Genomic DNA, 21,602 nt, shown 5'->3' with positions numbered 1-21,602 from the left:
CAGTGCACAGCCAACAATAAATACATTCAGTGACAGGCAGCACGGGAACATCGCCCCCTCAGGGCCCGCAGACCAATCAGATACTATTTGCTTTAAAGGCCGTCATGTGATATAGGAGAGACAGGGGCTTAATGGGATGCACTCACCTTATAATCCAGTCACAATGTTTTAATTGACTTTGCTGAATTTAATTTAGCTCCTATATATTTATTTATTTGGCGGAAGAGACAAATAAAGGGAGACAGGGGAGAATCTGCTCAAGCATAATGCTGGATGTTCAGGGGTGCAGTGTGTTTCCTTCCATACAGGAAACTATACCAGACGCCTCATACACAAAATGAAATATCGTCCCTATTGCGATTCACGCTTCACCATTTGAATACTCTGAAGAGTCTCTTCCAAATCTAAATTGCCGGTGGGGGGAAATAATTTCTGTTTATCGTCTCCCTCCCTGTGCCCTTATCTCTCATTCTCTAATGGTGCGGCTACAGTAAGCACCCACTGTTGTTATGTAACATGTGGTCACCATGGGAACAATCCCCCCCCCCCCCCCAACCCAACCCCTTTCAACCTAACCCCCCCCTCTGCTGGATATGCAGCCAGGGACTGTTGAAGACAACACGTCGCACAGAAAAGCTTCCTGGGACGGCACAGCGAGCAACGAATGGCCCGGAGCAAAGTATTTCACGCTGGGAATAAAAGAGCAAAGAGCACAGAGACACAGTGGAGTTGGTGAAGAAGTGTCATTTCCGTGTATTTATTCTTGAAAAATGTGAAACCATATCGGAGTTAGGTCGGAACAGATAGGTATTGATTATTGGAAATCGCATCAGAACCACAAGTCATGCTCGTATGCAAGCGATACAGTGAAATGATCACAGATGCACAAAAACACGACAGGAGGCTCAACACACACAATGTTGTGTGAGGAGTCGTATTTGTATTTATGAGATTATGTACACACTGTGGGGGGGGGGGGGGACAACCTTGTCTGAATTGGAAGAGATGATTGCAAGTCGCTAGCGAAAGCCCAAACCAAACTCAAGCCTCAAACTCATTAAACACTGTAAGCAATCCTCCCGCTGCCACTAAACCATAATAAATCATAAAACTCTCTTCTGCAAAATAAGAATTCAGAATTCGATTAATAACCAGTCGTTGGTTCTACTTTAAATCCAAACTAAAATACTACTGTCCTTCTACGTGCTAGTTTTCCAGGCGGCAAACCAGAAAAAAAGTGTTGGAAAACTCTTCTTCTCATCTTCCCTCTCTCTGAGTAGTTGGTGGCTATATGCTAATGCGATAATTAAAATGAACCAGGTAAATTAATCTCACTTATTCACACTTACGTAACCACACGTCTCGCCCACAGCGAGTTAAGCCTCACCTCTAAACGCCATCCTGACCTTGGAAGGATTTTCCCGGTCTGAAAACACCACCCCTCGAGTTTCGTGGATTGAAAAATCAAAAAAAAACAAAACCAGCAAAAACACGAAAAAAGTCAAATGTGCACGTTCACTGCAAGAACCAGCATGCTGAATACATACATCCACAGCAGAAAATGAAACCGGGATGAGCCACAAGCTCGGGACAATTCTAGAGACATTCTGTAACTTACTAAGGGGAACGTAGGTTTCTTCATTTTCTCTGTCATCATCCCCTCATATCTCTTTTCTCAGGACACCATCATTACCTCCGCCAAGGTTTGTTTGTTTGAGTTGAGGATTATGGAAAAAGCACAAAATGGAATACCGCGAAACTTGGTAAAACAATTGAATGTGGAACAAGAGAGAAGCCATTACATTTCGGGGAGGATCCGGAAAAAGTCAGGAATGTTTTATCACTTTCTGTAACATTGCGAAATAGGGTGTTTGACAGTTAAAAAAAAAAAAAAAAGGCATATTCAGGGAACTGATATCTTTGAGTGAAATAAAAAAAAATCGGGATCGAGATGTACTTTCATAAGGCGACTGTTGGACCTTGGCGGAGGTATGCGCTCTACTGAGTACTTTGAGTTACTCGTCTTCCACATTCTGAAAGTTTAACTGAACACTCAGCTATCGTCATCTCCAGACAAACTGTTTCTATATAATCATCCAAACCCTCCACTCATCCAGCACATGATTCACACTCAGTGCGTCCGTTCCATAACAACATGCTCACGGCTTTTTATGATGAACTAACTTCAGTGTATCCACCAATCAATTCACCGAGTAAACTCTCCGAACATTGTTAAAGTCATCATCGGTCTTCACATTTGATTGCTGCATGCAAATATTTCATCTAAATCTTTTCAAACTAAAGATTTAACAGGGGAAAAAAAGGTGAAAGTGTTTTTTTAAAACACGTAGTAGCATGAAAACCAGGAGAAATTCAAACAAGCATTTCCAAATGTCCATATCATGTTTCGCTCACTGCTCACTCAAAACTGTGATGACGCTCTAACTGCACTTGATTGCGTCACAAGGTTGAGTTGTATCCTACCGTCTCCAATTCCAAGTGTTGCTGGTGTACACAGACTTGTAAGTTCCCAAGGGCCTCTTATACTCAAAGGAAGAGGCAGAGGGCCCAAGGCTGGCCTCTGTCACAGGCCTCCGAGGCTGCCACTGTCTGGGCAGAGACCGGTACCCGGCCGGACCAGCGACAGAGGAGACAACGCTCTTTGCTGGGGACACAAACGATGGCAGGGGGGCCCGACTCTGACTGCGGCTCTGGCTCCAAGTCTGGCTGCCAGTTTTCTGAGGGGCTTGGTAAGAACTCCCGGCCTTCCATTCCGCCGGCGGCTCGGGCAGCAGTTTGCGCTGGGCTGCCAAACGGACGTTGGAGGCGAGGGTTTGGTGGAGGTTCCGGAAAGAGAAGGCATCATCCACCAGGCCCAGGGGGTGTCGGGAGGCCGCCTCCCAGGGGGAAAGGGGCTTGTGGCCCTTCTCCAGCCGGGATCCCTGCCTTGCTGTGGGAGTTGCGAAGGCCCGAGTCGGAGGCCTCGGGGAAGAAGTCATCGAGGCGGACTTCTGGCCTCTGAATGGTGTTCTGGCTGGTGGGGAAAGAGAGTAGCTGCCAAGTGCCTGTAAAGAAAGATCCAGACATGTTTGTTTTAGTAAGGGTTCAGGTTTGTTTGGTTGACTGGCTCCTCCAGCCAAACCAAATCCGCTCGGAAAAAAATGATGGAAAACAGAGGAGCACTACGTCAGCACATTTCCAGGGCGATAACATTCTCATATTGTATTAAAAGAAACTCGGCTTAACATTGTATGTTAAGAAAGAAGGCAAAGATTTGAAATAGCCAGAAAAATAAACTAACAGTTTTATGACTTATTATTATTAAACCTATTGAGGAGCTAATAGTTCATTCCACCTTAAGCCTCCTCAGCGTGTGGACTATACTTCTCAGAACAACTGGCTCCATGAGACTATTACCAACGTAAGCCACATTCAGCTTATCGTCACTGGATCTGATTTTCTACACGGCAACACATCTGAAGTAAGCAGTGAGATGGTGAAGCTGCTAAATGCTTAATAGTAAAAACCTCCTCAGTGCTGCCCACAGATCCCAGGGTTACGTGGGGAGAAAAAGCACCTCTGACAACACAGTCTGTGGGGGGGAGAACAAATGCAGAAAAAAGGCAGTGCTGCCATCATCTGGCCAAAGATGTGTAAAATCAGCAGGTGGAAATGGAAAAAGAGCAGAATAGAAAAGAGTGCAGACATAAAAAAAAAGAAGTGTAGCTGAATGAGTCAATAGGGGGAATTAAATCTACGCTGACTCAGGTATCTCAAAGGCCTAGAATGCTTATGCCTATCCTGGAGTGAGGCAGACACTAGAATAGATCAGTAGATTAGCAGACAATCTGAGGTCACATATTTGCTTTGTGCAGTTTATGCCCGAAGCGCATTCAAGAGCGGAAGGTTGAACTGAACTAGGATCTTAATCTGATCTTTACAGAACATCAGCAACTTCCACGTTGGGGTTAAAACAGGTGACGCACAGAATCGGTCACAATGTTTTGTACATATATTTAAAATAACCATTTCGGCTGTTATCTCCAATTTGATTTTCCATTCCTTGTTTTCATATGCTTCATTTAATTCTATGTTCATGGTTATCTGTTAATACCAACTTTTTATTACTTTTTCTAACCATTTTTATTTACATGCTTTTATTTTCCTATATTTTTTAACATCTTTATGTATCTATCTTTGTGTGGAGTGAAGCCTCTTGTTATTTAATTGCATCTAAGTATAATGACAAGATCTTTCATTTATTCATTTCATTTTTAATTCAGATTTCAATTCAATGTCTTGTCTTCAGAATGCATTAGAAATTAAATATGGTTATTAAAAATGTGCGTGTAAACAACAAATATGGTGATATCGGGGGGGGGGGGGGTCAACTCCAGCCATGTGAATAGGGATCAGCTTCCTCCAGATATAGCTGCAGAAATCTCTAGAATTAACACACCATTTGATATGAAAATTTCCACCGTACAAATAACTGCCCTTTCTCCAAATGCATGACATGACATGGATATACATTTCAGCAGGGGGCCCACTCCCTTGACCCACAGTTATCCAGTGAGGTCTCCTCCCTGGTGAGATCACCGGTCTAAGAATACCCTGAATGAATACATCACCAGGTAGTCATTCTGCAGGAATGTGCTGCTCAAGCATTCACCTCAATCTGCTGAGAAAGTAGGTGATTCCTGTAATGGGGTGTTGGAGAACTCTTTATAGCGTGTCAGCAGTATTTTTGTTTTACTGTTAAGAAGTGATTGGTTTGTGAAAGACAGTGGGTGCAAGTGATACTTCAGTTGAAATCCATTTTGTCTGTGCTAATGCAAACATGATCTTTATCCGTATTTATAGTGCAGGTGAGAGAAAGTGGTGAAAGTCAGCGACACAAAACTATAAAAAGAAACCAGAAATAGAAGAAAACCGTAAAAAGCATGCAGAGGTGAACAGAAAGAAAGGGAGAGGAGAAACAAGGATAAAAGACATTTTAATGGCACTGCAGTGAATCATACAGAAAGTGCACTATGAAGAGAAACACACACGGGAAAAAGAAAAGAACACAAAGAACAGAGGCAGCCCTGTACCAAAAATATATAAGTGAACATTACTGGGCTGGTCATCGTTTTAACAATCCTCCTTTTTGGATATTGTCTATTCATATAAAACAAAAAAAAAAGGTGAAGATGCATTAAAGAGTTAGACGAGGACAGTGGGCAATAATACTACATTACACTATACATTTTTCTGTATTTTTTTAGAAAAATATTATAGGGGTCCAGGAGATTGTATCTTTCACTTGAGGCTTTAGTTGAAATTCAAGCCGTCTATTCCTGGACCTCGGCTCTCCCTCTCATGAGGCAGTTTAAATATAGGACCTAACATGATGCAACAGTTGGTAAAAAGCTTAAAATAAAACTAACCCACTTCAGCGGGCGCTATGGGAGAGAAAGCACTGAAGAAAAAGTGTTTACTAATCAAGCATTTAAGCAAGCCACTGTTTGGTTGTCACTTTAAAAGGAGTATTGCCGTTTTCTCCAGTGTCGTTACATAATCCCTGTACCTTGTACCAACATCACTAAGATTACAAACTTATAGCCCTCTGCTTACCATCCCCCTCCACCACTTTATTACTATTTTTCCACTTTTTTTATTTACTGTTTTTAGGCACATTTAGTGTTTTCTTCTTTTCAAAAATCAACTTCCTGTTGTCACAGTCGAGAACCATTCACCGTTTTGATTTCTTTTTTTCTTTCAACTTGCACTGAGTACTCCCCTACATCCTTTCTTCCTATTATTCTTTTGCATATAATTACATTTATTAATAGTTATTTCTTTAGTCAATTTATATAGTATATATCCATTTCTAGTGAACCATCCATATGCATAATCTTATATAAAAATGCTCCTCTGTGTCTAAAGAGCTATACTTACATCCTGTTCTTATTCTTATGCTCCTAATATTTTATGACACCATTCACATTATCTCTTTGAGAACCACCAAGCTCTGTCCAATGTCAAGAGCAGGTGGAAGTGTACAATGTCATTACAGCACTTTTATGTGCTCTAAATGCTCCACATGCCAGTGGACTGTAAGAGCACCAACGTTGCGATTCAAGCCGACACATTGCATGTAATGAAATCACTCTTTATCAACTGCTGTCGGCTTCCACACCTGAGCCGTGCTCTTTTTGGCTGTAAATCTAGGCTTAGGAGCAGCTACAGGGTTGCCACCTGATGCAGATTCAGGCCTAGCAGCCACAGGGAAACTAGGAACCACAAAGCTACTGGGAGGCAGCGGCTGGTAAGGCACTGAAGGAGCCGCCATGTAGGGAGGGCTGCTGGCCGGTGGGTAAGGAACCTGCGGTGCCTGTTGGTAGGAAGGGTTTGAAGGTTGAGGAGCTTGGGGATGATAAACAGGTGGGGCAGGTTGTTGATACTGTGGGTTATATGATTGCTGGTAAGGGCCAGCAGGGGGTTGCTGATAAGCAGTAGGGTTGGCATAAACATTAGCTGGGGTTAGCTGGTAGTGGCCCTCATGCATCATTGGCTGCATGGGCATCCCATAGGCCTGCTGGGGGTATGGAGCATTAAGTGGTCCAGTTGGCTGGATGGGAGCCATTTGCTCATAACTAATTGGTTGGTTTTCAGCAGGGGGGTTAGGAGGGGAACTGTCGGGCTTAGGCGCAGGGGGCTTGGGAGCCACCACTGCTGGACCAAAAGTAAAGAGTGAGGAATCAAGTTGATATGGTTGATGCTTCATCACATCTATAACATTAAGTTTAGGGGCAGGTTTCCCTTTGGCTTTTTTCTTATCTTTGGATGCAGGACTAGATTGAGGGAGCTGCTTTGTCGCTGCTGGGGGATAAGAAGGGGACTGCATAGGATTATACGCCCGCGAAGGTGGAGCACGTACATTAGGACTATATTTCCACTCATTTGGTAAGGAGACAGTTGGTGATGTTGACCGGCACGCCTTGTTCGCTTCCACAGTCTCGGAGTCCACAACATACTTCTCCATACGAGACTGTCTCTTGGCAAACATATCAGCTCCCTTCCCTCTTACAATTGGCATCTCATAAGCTGGACCTGCAGAAGATGGGTTTAAGATAGTGGCCATCGGGTTGATTGGTGGTGAATCTCTTTGACGTATGGTAAAAGAGTGCATCCGCTGGGGTGGAGAGGGTGGAGTGCGGTTTTGTGGGGCATTTTGTGGTGGAAGCCATGGTTTTGGAGAAGGACGAGTGTTCACCATTGACGTGGAAACATTCACAGGTGTTTGCTGTGACTCTGGTGCCCAATGTGTCTGAGGCTGAGTCTGAGCTGGAGGCCAGGCTGTATTCGTTGATGGCTGTGGTGGAGACTTTGCAGTGGCTGGTTGCCAGTTTGGCTGTGGTGTGGACTGGGGTGGAGCTGGTTGAGCCCAATGTGGTTGATGTTGGGCCTGGTTTTGCTCTTGAGCCCAAGAATTCATTGAGTGCTGTCCATGCCCTAGAGGTTGCTGGGGCCATGATGGTTGGGGCTGAGCCTGGGCAGGTACTGGTGCCCATGGATTCAAATTGGCTTGAGGCTGCACTTGAGGTTGTGCTTGGGCTGCTTGCATCCACGGTGGCTGAGCTTGGGCTTGAGCTTGTGATGGTGGCCATGCATTAATTGAAGGCTGCTGTTGCTGCTGAGGCTGAGCTGAAACCCAAGGTGGCTGTGATTGACCGGGTGCCTGGGCCTGTGGCCAAGCTTGTTGTGGAGCCTGGTTCTGTTGTTGTTGAACCCATGGCGACTGTGGCTCGGATTCTGGCTGAGCCTGTTGAACCCAAGGAGGTTGTACTTGGGATTTCTGCTGGGATGGTTGCATCCATGGTGGTTGAGGCTGTGTATCTGCCTCTAATGGCTTTGCCCATGGGGCCTGGGTCTGCTGCTGCACTGGTTCTTGAGGCTGACCCCAAGTTGGTTGCATTTGCTGAATGTGTGGCTGCTCTAGAGGCTGGGCCCAGGGTGGTTGGACCTGTGGCTGAGGCTGTGGTTGCTCTAGAGGCTGGGCCCAGGGTGGTTGGGCCTGTGGCTGAGGCTGTGGTTGCTCTAGAGGCTGGGCCCAGGGTGGTTGGGCCTGTGGCTGAGGCTGTGGTTGCTCTAGAGGCTGGGCCCAGGGTTGCTGAACCTGTGGCTGAGGCTGTGGTTGCTCTAGAGGCTGGGCCCATGGTGGTTGGACCTGTGGATGAGGCTGGGGTTGCTCTGGAGGCTGGGCCCAGGTTGCCTGAGCATGTGTCTGGGCTTGTGCTGGTTCTTGAGGCTGACTCCAGGATGGCTGAATTTGAGGGGTCCAAGTGTTTGTGGGGGGTGGAGGCTGGGCTTGGGTCTGAGTATTTTGTCTTGTCACCCAAGGTAACTGTGGCGGGGACTGACTTGGAGGTGGTTCCTGTGGTTGCACTTGAACTGGATGCCAGGAATTGGTAGATGCTTGTTGTGACTGTGATTGTGCTGGAGCCCAGGTGGTTACAGGTGCAGGCTCAGGCTGCGGATCAGAATTAATTTGACAATTTTCTTCTTGAGTTGTCACTTGGAGAGGCTCTTTTTGAGATTCAGGCTCTGAGAGAGTCCACGTGTGCTGCTCTTCTGTATTGGTGCTGGCAGCAGCCTCCGCGGGGGCAGGAGGGGGAGAGGGCTCAGGAGCAGGTGCAGGGGTTGGCTCTTGCTCTGGAGCAGGAGTAGTGTCTGTGGTGGGGGCAGCAGCAGGTGTGGAAACACTATTTTCAGCACACTGAGCCATGTCCTGGTTGTTCATTTCTATCTGTGGGGACCAAGGAGGAGAGCTGGGGTCGATCGCAGGCTTTGGAGCCACTGGTGGAGGATTCTTTTGTTTAGCTCGTGGAGACTGGAGGAAATTACAAGCCTCAGCCCCAAGGCTGAGGTAGTCTTCCTCAGGTCCTGACTCGAAACCCAACTTCTTATCACCCTTGTTGAGGAGGTTCAGTAATGCTGGGTTAGGTGACACTTTTGGGGCTTCCTTAAATGTGAACATTTGCTTGCCAGTATTTCTTTTCCTTGCATCCATCAGAAGGCCAGTCCTACTAGCAGGGGTAGCAATGCGCTCATCGCGGGATGCTAGCTCCTCTCCTTGGCCCACAGAATCTTCATTGGCCCCACACATTGCGGGAGAAAAAGGGGTAGCCGCCATTTTTTCAACTGAGAAAGGCTTTGCAGTGCGATTGCTGAAAGAACTCTGCATTTCATTGGCTTGATGTTGGACTGTGCCATTGACGTTTGAAGAATACTGCTGCATTTGCTGGTGCTCTTGGTGATATTCTTGCTGCTGCTGATACACTTGCTGCTGTTGATACACTTGCTGCTGTTCATACTGCTGTTGCTGGTACTGTTGGTATTCTTGCTGCTGTTGGTAGTTCTGTTGCTGCTGTTGATAGCTTTGTTGTTGCTGTTGGTAGCCATGTTGTTGCTCATGGAACTGTTGTTCTTGATACTGCTGGCACTGGTGTTGCTGTTGGCTTTGCTGGTGTACATTTACATCCATGTAAGCATGGCCCTCTGTTGTTGACTGCATATAGGACTGCTCCATTGTCTTCTTCTCAGGCTCCGGCACTGCTTCCACGGGAATCCCCTGGCGCCTAAGCTCATCGTGCTCAGCAGAAATCTCATCCATCCTCTGACGCCGCTGGACAAACATAAGGGCACCCTTTCCCTTGGTATCAGGCAAACACTCCATCTCTGCTTTGTTGTTCAGGTTCCTTTCAATCTCAAGGAGACCCTTGTCCCAGTTGATAGTCAGCACACCTTTGCTACTGTGGACATTAGTAAGGAAATGCTTATCTAGGTCAGAATCGTTCGGAGCCACAAGGGTGAATTCAACAGTATGGGTTTCTTGTTTTTCGTCTTCCTCGTCCTCGTCGTCGCTGTTCTCTGGTTCGTCCTCTCCTGTGCCGTAGCTCACAAGCGTGTACTTCTTGGCCCTTTGCCGATGTTTCTTGAACATCAACACCCCTTTGTTGTTGGGGTTGGGCGGAGCAGCCGTGAGGAGGAGAGCAATACGTTTACATTTGGACTTGTGGTCCTTCACCTGCTTCTCGGACAGACTCTCGCTACGCCTGAGCCCTGCGTAGAGAAGGAAAAGAGAGAATTCAGTGTTTAGAAACAAGGGTCCCAGACAAAGAACAAAGACTTTACTTTGAAAACAGCTTTCTTTTTATATGTTTCATTTATTTCACTGAGGTTGTAACAAATGGTAACAGTTTTGTTTTTACATTTCAGTTCTTTGATCACTGAGTGAGGCACAGGCAGTTGTTGCGGACGGTATCTACACTGATCACAATTGGAGTTCACTAAATTACTTTACATCTATTTTTGTTATATGCCTATGAATATCAATCTGAAAATAAAATCATATTACATTATATAACTCCTATTGGTTCCAGCATTCATTTGAAGATAGATCATGCACATACAACATGGTGACAAGGTAAAAAAAAGATTAAGTTAAGAAAGTAACAAAGCTTTTATTTGTAAAAATACATCCTTTGTGTCCAGTAAAAGCAGAAGCAACAGACTTTTATATAACTAGTAAATGCTAAATGTTATACATTCTGTTGTTGATCTGATATGATTGCACGACAAATAAAAACTAAGCTATAAACTGATCCCTTCACAAGGAAGAGAAATACGTTTTATATTCTTTGTCCACACAAATTCTATCCAACCATAGCCGTGTACTTTTCCTCATTATTCCAAATTTGCTCATTCGGTCGAACATAAATCATCTTCCCACAAAGCACTTACAAAGTTCTCTGACCCATATCTAATATCCTCATTTGTTCATCGAAAATTGCGCTGCATTAAATTGGTTATTAATCCCCATAACGCATAAAGCCGGGAACAGGACCTGAGAAAGATTAAAGATAGGCTGCGTGCAATAGATTCACCAGGACCAGAGCATCTTTGCCAGCCAGCTTATCTGCAAGTTCATAAACTGTCACCTCAAAGCTGAAATCTATCACATACACTCACACTTAAGCCAATTTGATAACAGACACCACACTACAAACACACTCTCAAACCAATCCAGCAAGTTAGCGCTGCGATACAATCACAAGTAGCCTTACTGTTTTTATATTGCTGCAAGACTAACCTGAAGGTGGAGGACACAGCGGGAGTGAGCGACGGACTCACTTTTTTAGCTCAGTTAAAGCACTCAGTATGAAAGGATCAGGTAACGGGCTGGGGGGAGCACATGCTAGTGTCTGTCAAAGGGCCACTTCTGCAGGCATCATCAGCGGGCTGGTGTTATATTTATGTCTTCTACACAGCCCAGAGGAATGCCTCGGTATCCATATTCATCATCGAGCCTCTTCAAAAGTAACATAATTGGTTTATAAAGAGCAACATATTCTCACATATGATCGATTCCACATCCTTTTGTTTCTCTCCAATCAGATTCTGTAAATTGAACCTGCGTCACCATTCAATCCGCTCCCTGCTGCCCTGCCGACACTTTGTGTTGTAATTCAGATCAGACCCGGATGTATCTGCTCCCATTCAAAGGAATGAGCACCCTCCTCCAACTGCACTGAGAGATAAATCCTATTTTGAGGGGTACACACACTAGACCATCAGGCTTTGGAATGCACACATGCTGTTGACAAATGCAATCCAGTGACCTATTGGCTTGTAGAAGATCCCTTAAAGAGTAGATGCTTATAATCCACACACTCAAATGCATTGAGGAAAAAACAATGCACACACGATTATGGTACGTAATACAAATGGAAATGGTCCTTACTGGAGTGCCTTGCCCGATGCTTGTTAGGTTTGTCTGGATCCCCCTCAGAGTCAGAGTCCTGCTCTGCTGCCTGTGACGCCTCATCTGTGGGAATTCCAAATGAGACCGTAAAAGACCCAGGGTCTCCCTCGCAGTGCCCTCCTCCTTCTTCCCCTTCACTTTGGGATCCAACGCTTCCACTGACCCTGGGGCCACCCACGCTCAGGATGCCCCTCCCTGCCCCGGATGCTGATGGCTGCTGCAAAATGACCTCCACCTGCCCCAGCACCGAGGGGGAGCCGAGCACCACCCCATGCTGGCCCAGTGGCTCTCTCACGGGGCACGGCAGACGGTGCGATATGGTGGAGGTGTGGATGGTCTCGATAACCTCCCTGTTCGAGAGTCCCCCCTCGACCCCGAGTGCACTCCCAAGAGAGGAGCAGCCCGCGCGGTCCGACGTTTGCTCAGACAGGGAAACCTGGAGCTCCACCACGTTCCCAGGGGAGAAGCACTGTCGTACTTCTTTCTCCCTGAAAACAGGCTCTCGGCCTCTCTGACCATCAGACGGGGGAGCATCGAGCTGGGTGCAAAACAGCTGGGGTCCCTTGGGGGACTCTGAGTTGCTGTCCAGCTCCCCATAGTAGGCCTCGTCCTGGGACTCGGCTATGTAGAGTTCCCTCGGGCTTTGGGATCTGTGCTTTGGGGAGAGGATGTGGAGGGTGGTGCTCGCTAAAGCATCAGACGAAGATTCCCTCTCACCACAATATGTGTCTGATTCATCGTCTTCAGTAATGGAGCCGTATCTGTCAGAGAAGAGGGGGGAAGAACAGCAATGAGTAATAAGGACAACTTCTCTTAGTTCAATAAATAAAATTGATCATTTAAATATGAGATTATGCCATTTTGGGTCTTGGTGAAATTGTGAAAGTCTGATTTTACGTAAATAAAATATATTTCTTTTAGTTTTTCTTCTCAAGTAAGACTTAAGAATCAAATCATCACAGAGGATTGAAGCCATAGGAAGGTGAAGCCTGTCCTCCACGGCTGAAGTTGTTGTTATAAAGTAGATTTCATCTTTAAACAGCAAGTGAAATGAAAGGGTCAGGCCTCTGAAGTGGAAAATAATCACATTTGAACATCGCTCGACCTAACATTTACGTTCAAGGTAAGGAGGAGCCTGAAGGCCATATAATGCTATTATCCGTGACTGGTATCATTGAATTTAGGCCAATTACATCAGTGACTAATCCTTTTTTAGCCACAAGGTCAGCTGCTCTCCATGTCTGAAGAGATCCTCGCTGTCATAGAAACACTTTGAATACAAATCCTGCGCTGAGATCATAGTCCTGTTATAGCCACACTAAATTAGATTCAACTACTTGGTTCAACTTCAATGCGCCATCAAAAAACAACAGTCTCCCCCTCTGTAGGTTTAAATGCGGACACACTAGGGCGCATGCAGCAATATTTGAGGAGATCTCACCCTGGTAAACACACTGGCAGTGCCCACTGAGTAATGGCTGAGCAGCTGCACGTCAATCACGCACACAAATCTGTTGCACCTTGGCCGAGCCAGCGGGAAGGTCACCATGGCTGACACACGTTCAGTCACCAGTACACACACACAGGCATAAATACCAGTGTATGTACACGTATAGGGTCACTGAGCTGTGTAAAAGGATGCAGGCCATAAAAGAAAGACAACAACACGCTATCTAAATGCTAATACAGTGCTGCTGTAATGATTTCTGCACTGCTGTGGTGAACACCAAGGACCCACTGCAGGGCCCATTTGTCACGATACACAACATATTCCACGGTTATTGATTTTGCATGTATACCCTCCTCCAATTGTGAATCTATTGGGGCGGCATGCGGAACTACACCTTTTGAGAAGCAGCTGCAGGCAGTCGATTGACGTCTCGATGAGGGCAAGGGCCCGTAAGAGGGTGAGATCAGCGCACGGCTCTCCGTTCAGCGACACCACCTCGTCACCCTCCTGCACTCCGGCCGAGAAGGCGCGGCCTCCTTCTTCCACCTGTGGACGACAGTGGTGAAATTACTTTTTTTCAATGGAGTTAAGATGGATTATGCATTTTCATGAAAATAAAAGGAGAAAAACATAAATCAGTGTTATATTTAAAGATAAAACGAGGCTTTCTAGTCATGGCAGTCGGGCAAGAAACAAATAAAAACATGTTAGACTGGATTATTATTCTAGAGATATAAAAGGAAAACAAGGGAGATGTAGTTGTATTTGCATTTTATATTGAATGAATTCAAAACACTTTACTCAATAATCTCTGCAACAGTTTGCACCATTCACACGAGAATATACACTTAGGGTCACGACAGCATCGAAGGCGTACAACAATAAAGGCCAGCTCTGCCCGGATCCATGTAAAGGGCACCTCCTTGCACAGTTGAGCTAATGATTGATGGTTTTGTTCTCTTGTAATTGGTTCCCGAGTCCGATAAAATGGTTCATTAATAAGAGGATTTAATAAGGAAGAAACACCTCATACATTTTTGCACAAAAGGCCACTTATACAAAGCGAGGGGATAAATGATTACTTCAGTTCCATGCAATTAGCGGATACAAATGCTACAAATAAACAGCTTTAGGTGGGTTTGTAAGGTCTGCAGTGCTTTTCTTACTTCTTGAGCAACACTAGAGGGTGTTTCATGTGCTGCGGGACATCTTGTCATAAACAATCCCTCCCACTCTTCTTCGTGTTTCCTAAATATTAATGGTCAAATAAAGACAAAATGCCCAAAAATATAATCTTCAAATATCGGTGGGGATAAGGCACAACCTCACCGCTCAATTCATTCCAGCAAGTTCCTGGTTAATTCACCCTGTAGGATGAATCTGCACATTGACCCAGTAATGTTTATGATAGATCACAGTCAATACAGTTTAACCTGAGGCGATACTGAACATGTCGCTCTGCCATCGATCACACTAATGTTCTCCCCTGCTCTTCAAGTTGAGTCAAACAATAACAAAACCAAAACAGTCTCCTTGGTTTCTCATATTAAAGTGACACAGGAAGACATCCTGACGAGCAGCAGTGCACGTTCATTGTGTAACAGCTCAGAGAATTTTAAACTGAAAACTACCAAGGTTTTCCAGCTCTCTATCCTTTAACAACACACGGAAAGATTGTGTAATTTGTTATTATTCCGTCTCCTGCCTAAAACAAAACAGAAACTAGATTTCCAATATCGATTTTAAACAAATAAACCATCCTGACGATATAGAAGGTAGCCAACTTTTGAGCATTAGAATTAAACAACCATTCCATTCTGTCGTCGTCAGTGCACCACTGGATTTCAAACACATATTTCATGCAGAATAGATATTCTTAACTCATCATTATAGGGGCAACGTAGAAGAAAATGCGATTCTCAACCTCTCTTCATTAACACAACCAGGGATGTGTTTAAATCTACCCACTTCCAGAGCCAGAGGAAAGATCCCTGTTCTCAGCTCCTCGATAAGTTTGCTGTAACATAAGATTCAAGTGTGCTTGATTTAAATATAAATATGTTAACGTGAATCATATATTTGTTCTATGTTTATTCATGGGAAAGCTATATTTTTAAAATTATAAACCAAGTTGTTGGTGTTCAAACCTGAAGCCACTGTAATGAAATCTGTAAAAATGATGCCATTCTTTTTACTATAAATTTACTTTATTATACTGTTCTATTTTGATATTGGAATTTGACCCTTGCTGGCAGCTGTACCACCTCCATTGACATGCATTCAACTCTCAAAACCTGCAGTACCACAATCTTGTCACTAGATGGCAATGTCCACACATACATCTTTAGTTGCTGACTGAAGTAGAGGAGAATCCATGGATAGACACAAGAGGAAACCAATGCAGTTTACATCCCAAAATATCCTAATGTTTTGTGATACAAATCGCTGAGCATACTATTAACTCTGCAACTCTTTGCATCCAGGTACTCAAACACAAATCTTGAATTGGACAAAAAGCCAGCCAGGACAAACAAAGCGAGACTGCATATACAAACATATTTTATGAGTTACTTTATAGAGCTGGTAGCTTTCAGGTAAAACCTCCTGTGAGTCCATCCCTGAGTTTATAAGAGTGAACCAGCACACACACAGGCCCTATAAGGCAGCCTGGGAGCCCGTCCATGGGGGACGCACACCTCACAACAACAGGGACGCTGGGTTCGCCTGCAGGGCCACACAGCAACCAGCCGTGCTCCAAAAAAGGAGGGGAAACATTTGTCGTCTTCTCCCCCTCGCAACACACAGAGACAATCGTGCAACGCTCGAAAGGAGGCGAATACCACCTGGTGTTTCGATCCTGCTGCTCGTAAACTGCTTGTAAAGGGAAACCCCAGTTTGCAGTAATTGGGCTGGAGAGGAAAACAAACGAGCGCTACTGTAGGTGACGGACGAGAGGGGTCATAAACAGTGTTGGAAAGTTTCAAATTCGAATAAAGTGCTCTCCGAAAATTACCACCAGAACCCCGATCGTCTGAATTCACATCATGTGGGGGTCACAATTAAGACAACATTTATGCCCGCATTATCCTGGGTCGGCCATTTTCGAATTATCTATTTAATGGGCTTAAGCACAATGGAAAAGAAATCGCAGGAGAAGCGGGACCCGAGTAATGTGTTCGTGCAGCCCCCGGCGGTTCCTGCCCTTCGCAGCTTAAAGCAATTATGTAATTTTTTTTTTGGTACATTTGAGGTAAATATTTTCCAGCTGTTTACAGGTACCACTTACACCGTGTAGGGAGGAGAGATGTGTCTAATGTTTTCATTCACTCATCCTTATTCGCTCGGAGCAGAATGCTTAATGGAAGGCCAGAAATTGGACTGATTGAAAACATATTGCATTGTATCTACTGACTTATACTGTAACAGAGAAACCCAAGTTCCCTTTATTATTTACTTTAATTTGGGTTTAACAGCTTTATCTAAACGTGTCTTAATTTGGGTTTTCTAATGTAGATTCATTTTGGAAAGAAGCCTACATGGATAATAGGTTGACAGCATGGATATTATCAGTTATATTGACGATTGACAGCACTGATATTTACTTTAACTCATTTATATAAGCTATATTTGAATAGAGTCAAACTTCAGTTCCTCTCCAAAGAAAACAATATCTGACATTTGGGGACACATATGTCATATTAGAAATATTAAGGATCATTGAAAATGCCATACATACTATATCCAGTCCATATGTGGAAATTGTGTTACTAAATTATCACTTGTTCCTTCAGCTGAGAAGGAAAAACATGAATAACCCATGTTTTAAAGTGTTAAAAAAGAAGGCAATGAGCAGCCACAGCCAGGAGCCCTGCAGCTCGTTCCTATATAATCCAAATGTTTAAGCTGTTGGCCTTAATTTGCATGAATGATGTGAGAGGAAAAAGTCTCACAGTCATATCTGCTGCCTCCCTGGACTGGGACGTTAAAAAAAAAAGAAAACCCACACAATGCCAAACCTCCAGTAACTGTGGAGCACTTTGTTTACTCCGGGAAAAAAAACTGCACTGGATGAATGAGGCAATGGCATTTTGCTGATTGCTTGGCAGCTTAATAAGGTTCCTATGGTGCCGTGTTAGAGCTGAAACATCAGCAACAAGAGTCCTCTTTACTCCGCAAAAGCCAGGATAATCCAGGCAAGGAGGACTCCTAACTCAGCCTGTGAATACGATTTAATGGAATTTAGATAGGATTCTCATTAGTTGCCGTAATTAATATCAACGTGCAGGCTCCAGCCCCAAAAGTTAGAAACTTTGCAGACTTGCATTAAGATTACATGTTGCTATTCAGCGTTCCAGAACTGATCTGATGCATGTTGACATTCCACATACCAAGATGACATACTTTGGTAATTAGGAGGCCGAAAAATGTCTCCTGCTCTGATTCTGATGATTAAACAATTTCTAATTCTGAAAGTCTGTCTCTTACCAATGCATATGACATCACCAGGTCTTTTTACTTGATTTCTATAAGACGTCGAAAAAGTGCGTACGATAATTCTTCCATGTTTTCTTCTGAAGGTGTGTTGGTGAATTCGCAGGTCAGGACTTGTAAAAAAAAGTTGCAGTTTCTGTAGCTTTAAAAATAAGGTGACCTCATCAACTTTGTACTCGGGCCATGACTCCAACTAAGAAGAAAAACACAGCTTCCCTTATATGGAGAGAACCTTTTAAGAGTGGATACCCCGTGCCCCCTCGCACTGCACCGCCTGTCAGCGCGCGGAACAATCACTTTCTCCCGGGGAAACAAAACAGTTTCTCTCTTCGCTGCATTCAACAGAAGCGTTTAATAGAAACGCACTTCCATCAGACACACACGGGAGAGAAACTGTGGCTTTACAGGCCTCCATCTTGGCATGTTCTCCTCTTTCGACTCTCGGCAAACACACTCTGCTCTCCCTCCAGAAGAGTTTGGAGGTATGTTCAGAGTTATGCCTTCCAGATGAGGTGGACTAAAGCCCCCAGATGTCCGAGAGTGAGGCAAACGCATCATATGCGGCTACCACTGCCTTAACAGGACAAACACTCAAATCCAGTGTATTTACAGGAATCTTGTGTGGGGGTGTGGAGAGAAAATTAAAGCTTAAACGGGCATTAGATGTAGGGGGTATTTTCCCATCAGGGCAAGATGACTGTTACAGTTGGTGTGCTTACTAGAGCTCACGGATGCTGCGACCTTTTGGCAAAGCCTTTCATAAGGGTCATGTTGACTCATGCAGAACTTCTTTGCCCTACAGTGAACATAACTTAGTGGGGGTATTCGCTCATCGTACATTAAAAGTAACAGGCTTGTAAGATTGCCCTGAAATCAAGGGGAATAAGTTTGTGAAAAGCATTTGATTGGTCCTATTGTTTTAAATAAATATTTTTGGGCACTATGGCCTTTATTGGTAGGACAGAAGTTAAGCATGAAAGGTGCAGAGTAAACGGGGAAGACTAAGGCCTATATTGTTGATATACTTTAATATAACTTATGGAAGTAACTTCAGAAACAGTGAGTATAAGGGCATATACTTCTTTTTTATGTTGTTGTCTAAATGCCAGAACTCCATGATAAATTCATCCTTTCAGTCCAGATGTTTCTGAGGTGGCTTTACATTCACTTATTCAGTCTGCAGAGACTTATGCAGTGAGGTGTGGAGACAATATCTACAGCCTTACTCAAAAAAAAGAAGTGTATCATTATGTCGTTAAAATGATCAACGGATGCTTTCAGGACGCTTTCTTCTGCCGCAGCTTTGATGTCACAGGAATGCAGCTGAAGAAAAACATTTACATCTTCAGTGCGTCCGACGACAAGCTGATGAGAGACGTGTGCGACCCGAGTACTCGTGAACATGCATGACTATATATAGGCTCCACTGCTCTTCAAAATAAAAGCACCTGGCTTTACCTTCCTTAGTGCGCACGTACAGTGCATTAAAATGAAATGTCCTGAAACTTAATCATTCTGCATCACATGGGAAGAAAAATAAGAGAATGATGGTTTTATTGGAGCATTTTATCTGCCTTCAAAGTTAATAGTGAACATGATTTAGAGGTTTATACAAATGCTCATTAAATCTAACAGTAGATGATTAAAGTGTCATAGCTTCAAGAGAAATAGTGACATTGTGCATAGTTTAAATGTATAATGTAATTGTAACTAATGCTCCTGAGGTCCAGAGGATGAAGTTGGATAATGTCATCTGCGCCAACTGTAGTTACAACCCAAAAGCAGCCTGTTACTCTTAGAAATAACAGTCACACATTATTGCCTGTGTTAGAACAAGAGGAGCAAACGACACGAGTTAACACGGAAATTATTTGTCCAACAGGATTATCAATCAACACTAAAGTTCCTCTTACACCATGTATGCAAATGCACCATCACAAACGTGGCTTCATCACTTGCAGTGTGCAGATGAAATCCTCTGTTGTCATTTCTAAGGTTTATTACCACACTATCAGCCCTAAGCAAACGCCATTGAGCTGATATGTTGATATAACAGTACCTACATTTGTCTAACCTCCTGTAACCATCTGCATGTTCTTCTTGCCCTTCTTCCTACATTACACACGTACGCTTCACTCTTCAGGTCGATTTGCACGTCCGAATGATGTGTTGCCTTCCTGCTGTAATCTTTGTGAGTGATAACAGATCACACTGGCCTCAGCTTCACACTCTCCCTCGGCCTTGACCATATAAGGGTCCAGAGGAATCTCGCACACCAAAACACAGCCAACGCACAAAAAAATGCAGGGACACACACACACACACACACACACACACACACACACACACACACACACACACACACACACACACACACACACACACACACAGCTCCGGAAAAAAAAACACTTCTCCCACCGGGGACTGTTTCACTTAAGATTTCTCTTTTCTCCAGTGAATGGCTCAGAAGAAACTTTATCCAAACTTAAATAGATAACGGCTCTTGTTATCCAAACTGAAGGGGAATTTATACAGTCTCCAAAATCCAACAGTTAACACGAGGAAAACTTTCATCATATTTACAGACAGAGCCAAACTTGCTCAGATGATACATTTAAATAATAACTTCATATCAATTATTGATATAGATATATAGATTTATATATTGAGATAAACAGAGGAAGTTATATATCGAGAGAGATGTATATACAAAGAGAGAGGGAGCTATATCGAGATAAAGAGTTATATAGAGAGGGAGACATACAGAGAGAGATTGAGAGAGTTATAGAGAGAGATAGAGAGAGTTATAGAGAGAGGGAGAGATATAGAAAGAGACAGAGAGTTATAGAGAGAGGGAGAGATATAGAGAGAGGTAGAGAGAGTTATATTAAAAGGGGGAGATAAAGAGAGATAAAGACGGAGTTATAGAGAAGGGGAGAGAGATATAGAGAGATGGAGAGAGTTATATAGACAGGGAGAAAAACAGAGATAGAGATAGTTATACAAAGAGGTAAAGATGTAGAGAGAGGTGGAGAGAGTTATATAGAGAGGGAGAGATATAGAATTATAGAGAGAGAGATAAAACTATAGAAAGATATATCGAGATTGAGATAGATAGAGAGAGATAGAGGGTGATAGAGAAAAAGATGCATCTAGAGAAACCGAGGCATGGGGATATAGACAGACAGACAGACAGATACCTGTGTAATGAGGAAAGGTCTGTAGGTGTCTCCCTCTCCCTCTGTCAGGGTGAATCCCCAGGGTGCACCCCCACGCAGCGTCACGCAGATGTAATCCCCGGTGCCCATGATGCTGCGCGCCGCTCTTCCTCATCCACACAGCAGCGCTGCTACCACCGAGCTGACGGCCGCGGCAGCACTTTGCACGAACCACCTCTCCACCGCCGCTCTGTATAATCCCCATCATCCCAGTTCTGCCCGAGTCCAGCCCGCTGCTGCAGACGTCACGGCGCAAGGACCCGCCTGCAGGCGTCGGCGTGCAACTGGTGGTTTGAGTCCTGCATGGGGGGAGGGAGGGAGGGAGGGAGAGAGAGCGTGAGGTGGGGGCTTGAGTTGGAAAAAAAGTGAATATTATTGTGTATTAATACACATTTTTTATACTTATATTACTATTTTATTCACCCACATACATTATTGTTTTACTCCTATTATACTCTATGAATACTGGCAGTACTCAGAGTATATTACTTCCCTTCCTCTTCGTCCATTATATACTCGTAATTCTCTTACTTCCTCCTCCTCTTTTATTACATAGTGTTAGTACTCATATACCCTATTACTTCCTCCTCTTCGTCTATTACATAGTCGTAATACTCATATACTACATTACTTC

General features: G+C 44.1%; 1 protein-coding gene across 5 annotated transcripts; it reads right to left on the bottom strand.

Moving 5' to 3' along the window:
- Positions 1–1,870: 1,870 nt before the first annotated feature.
- LOC117751777 (synaptopodin-2) lies at positions 1,871–21,188 on the bottom strand. 5 transcript variants are annotated; one of them, XM_034568685.1, is made up of 5 exons: positions 20,951–21,188; positions 13,654–13,805; positions 11,789–12,570; positions 6,923–10,107; positions 1,871–3,065 (listed from the first exon to the last, which is right to left on the bottom strand). In XM_034568685.1, the coding sequence occupies exons 1-5, from the start codon at positions 21,056–21,058 to the stop codon at positions 2,481–2,483; spliced, it is 4,812 nt and encodes a 1,603-aa protein (XP_034424576.1). In that variant the 5' UTR covers positions 21,059–21,188; the 3' UTR covers positions 1,871–2,480. The 5 variants fall into 5 exon arrangements, with proteins under 5 accessions (XP_034424576.1, XP_034424575.1, XP_034424573.1 ...); XM_034568684.1 differs by lacking the exon at positions 1,871–3,065 and having other exon boundaries at positions 4,980–8,023; positions 8,132–10,107; positions 20,951–21,184; XM_034568682.1 differs by lacking the exon at positions 1,871–3,065 and having other exon boundaries at positions 4,980–8,110; positions 8,162–10,107; positions 20,951–21,184.
- Positions 21,189–21,602: the final 414 nt, after the last annotated feature.

Source organism: Hippoglossus hippoglossus, chromosome 18 (assembly GCF_009819705.1).
Source record: "Hippoglossus hippoglossus isolate fHipHip1 chromosome 18, fHipHip1.pri, whole genome shotgun sequence".
Classification (NCBI taxonomy): domain Eukaryota; kingdom Metazoa; phylum Chordata; class Actinopteri; order Pleuronectiformes; family Pleuronectidae; genus Hippoglossus; species Hippoglossus hippoglossus.
Note: the sequence above shows the minus strand (reverse complement) of the source record. Positions and strands in the feature narration are given on the sequence as shown.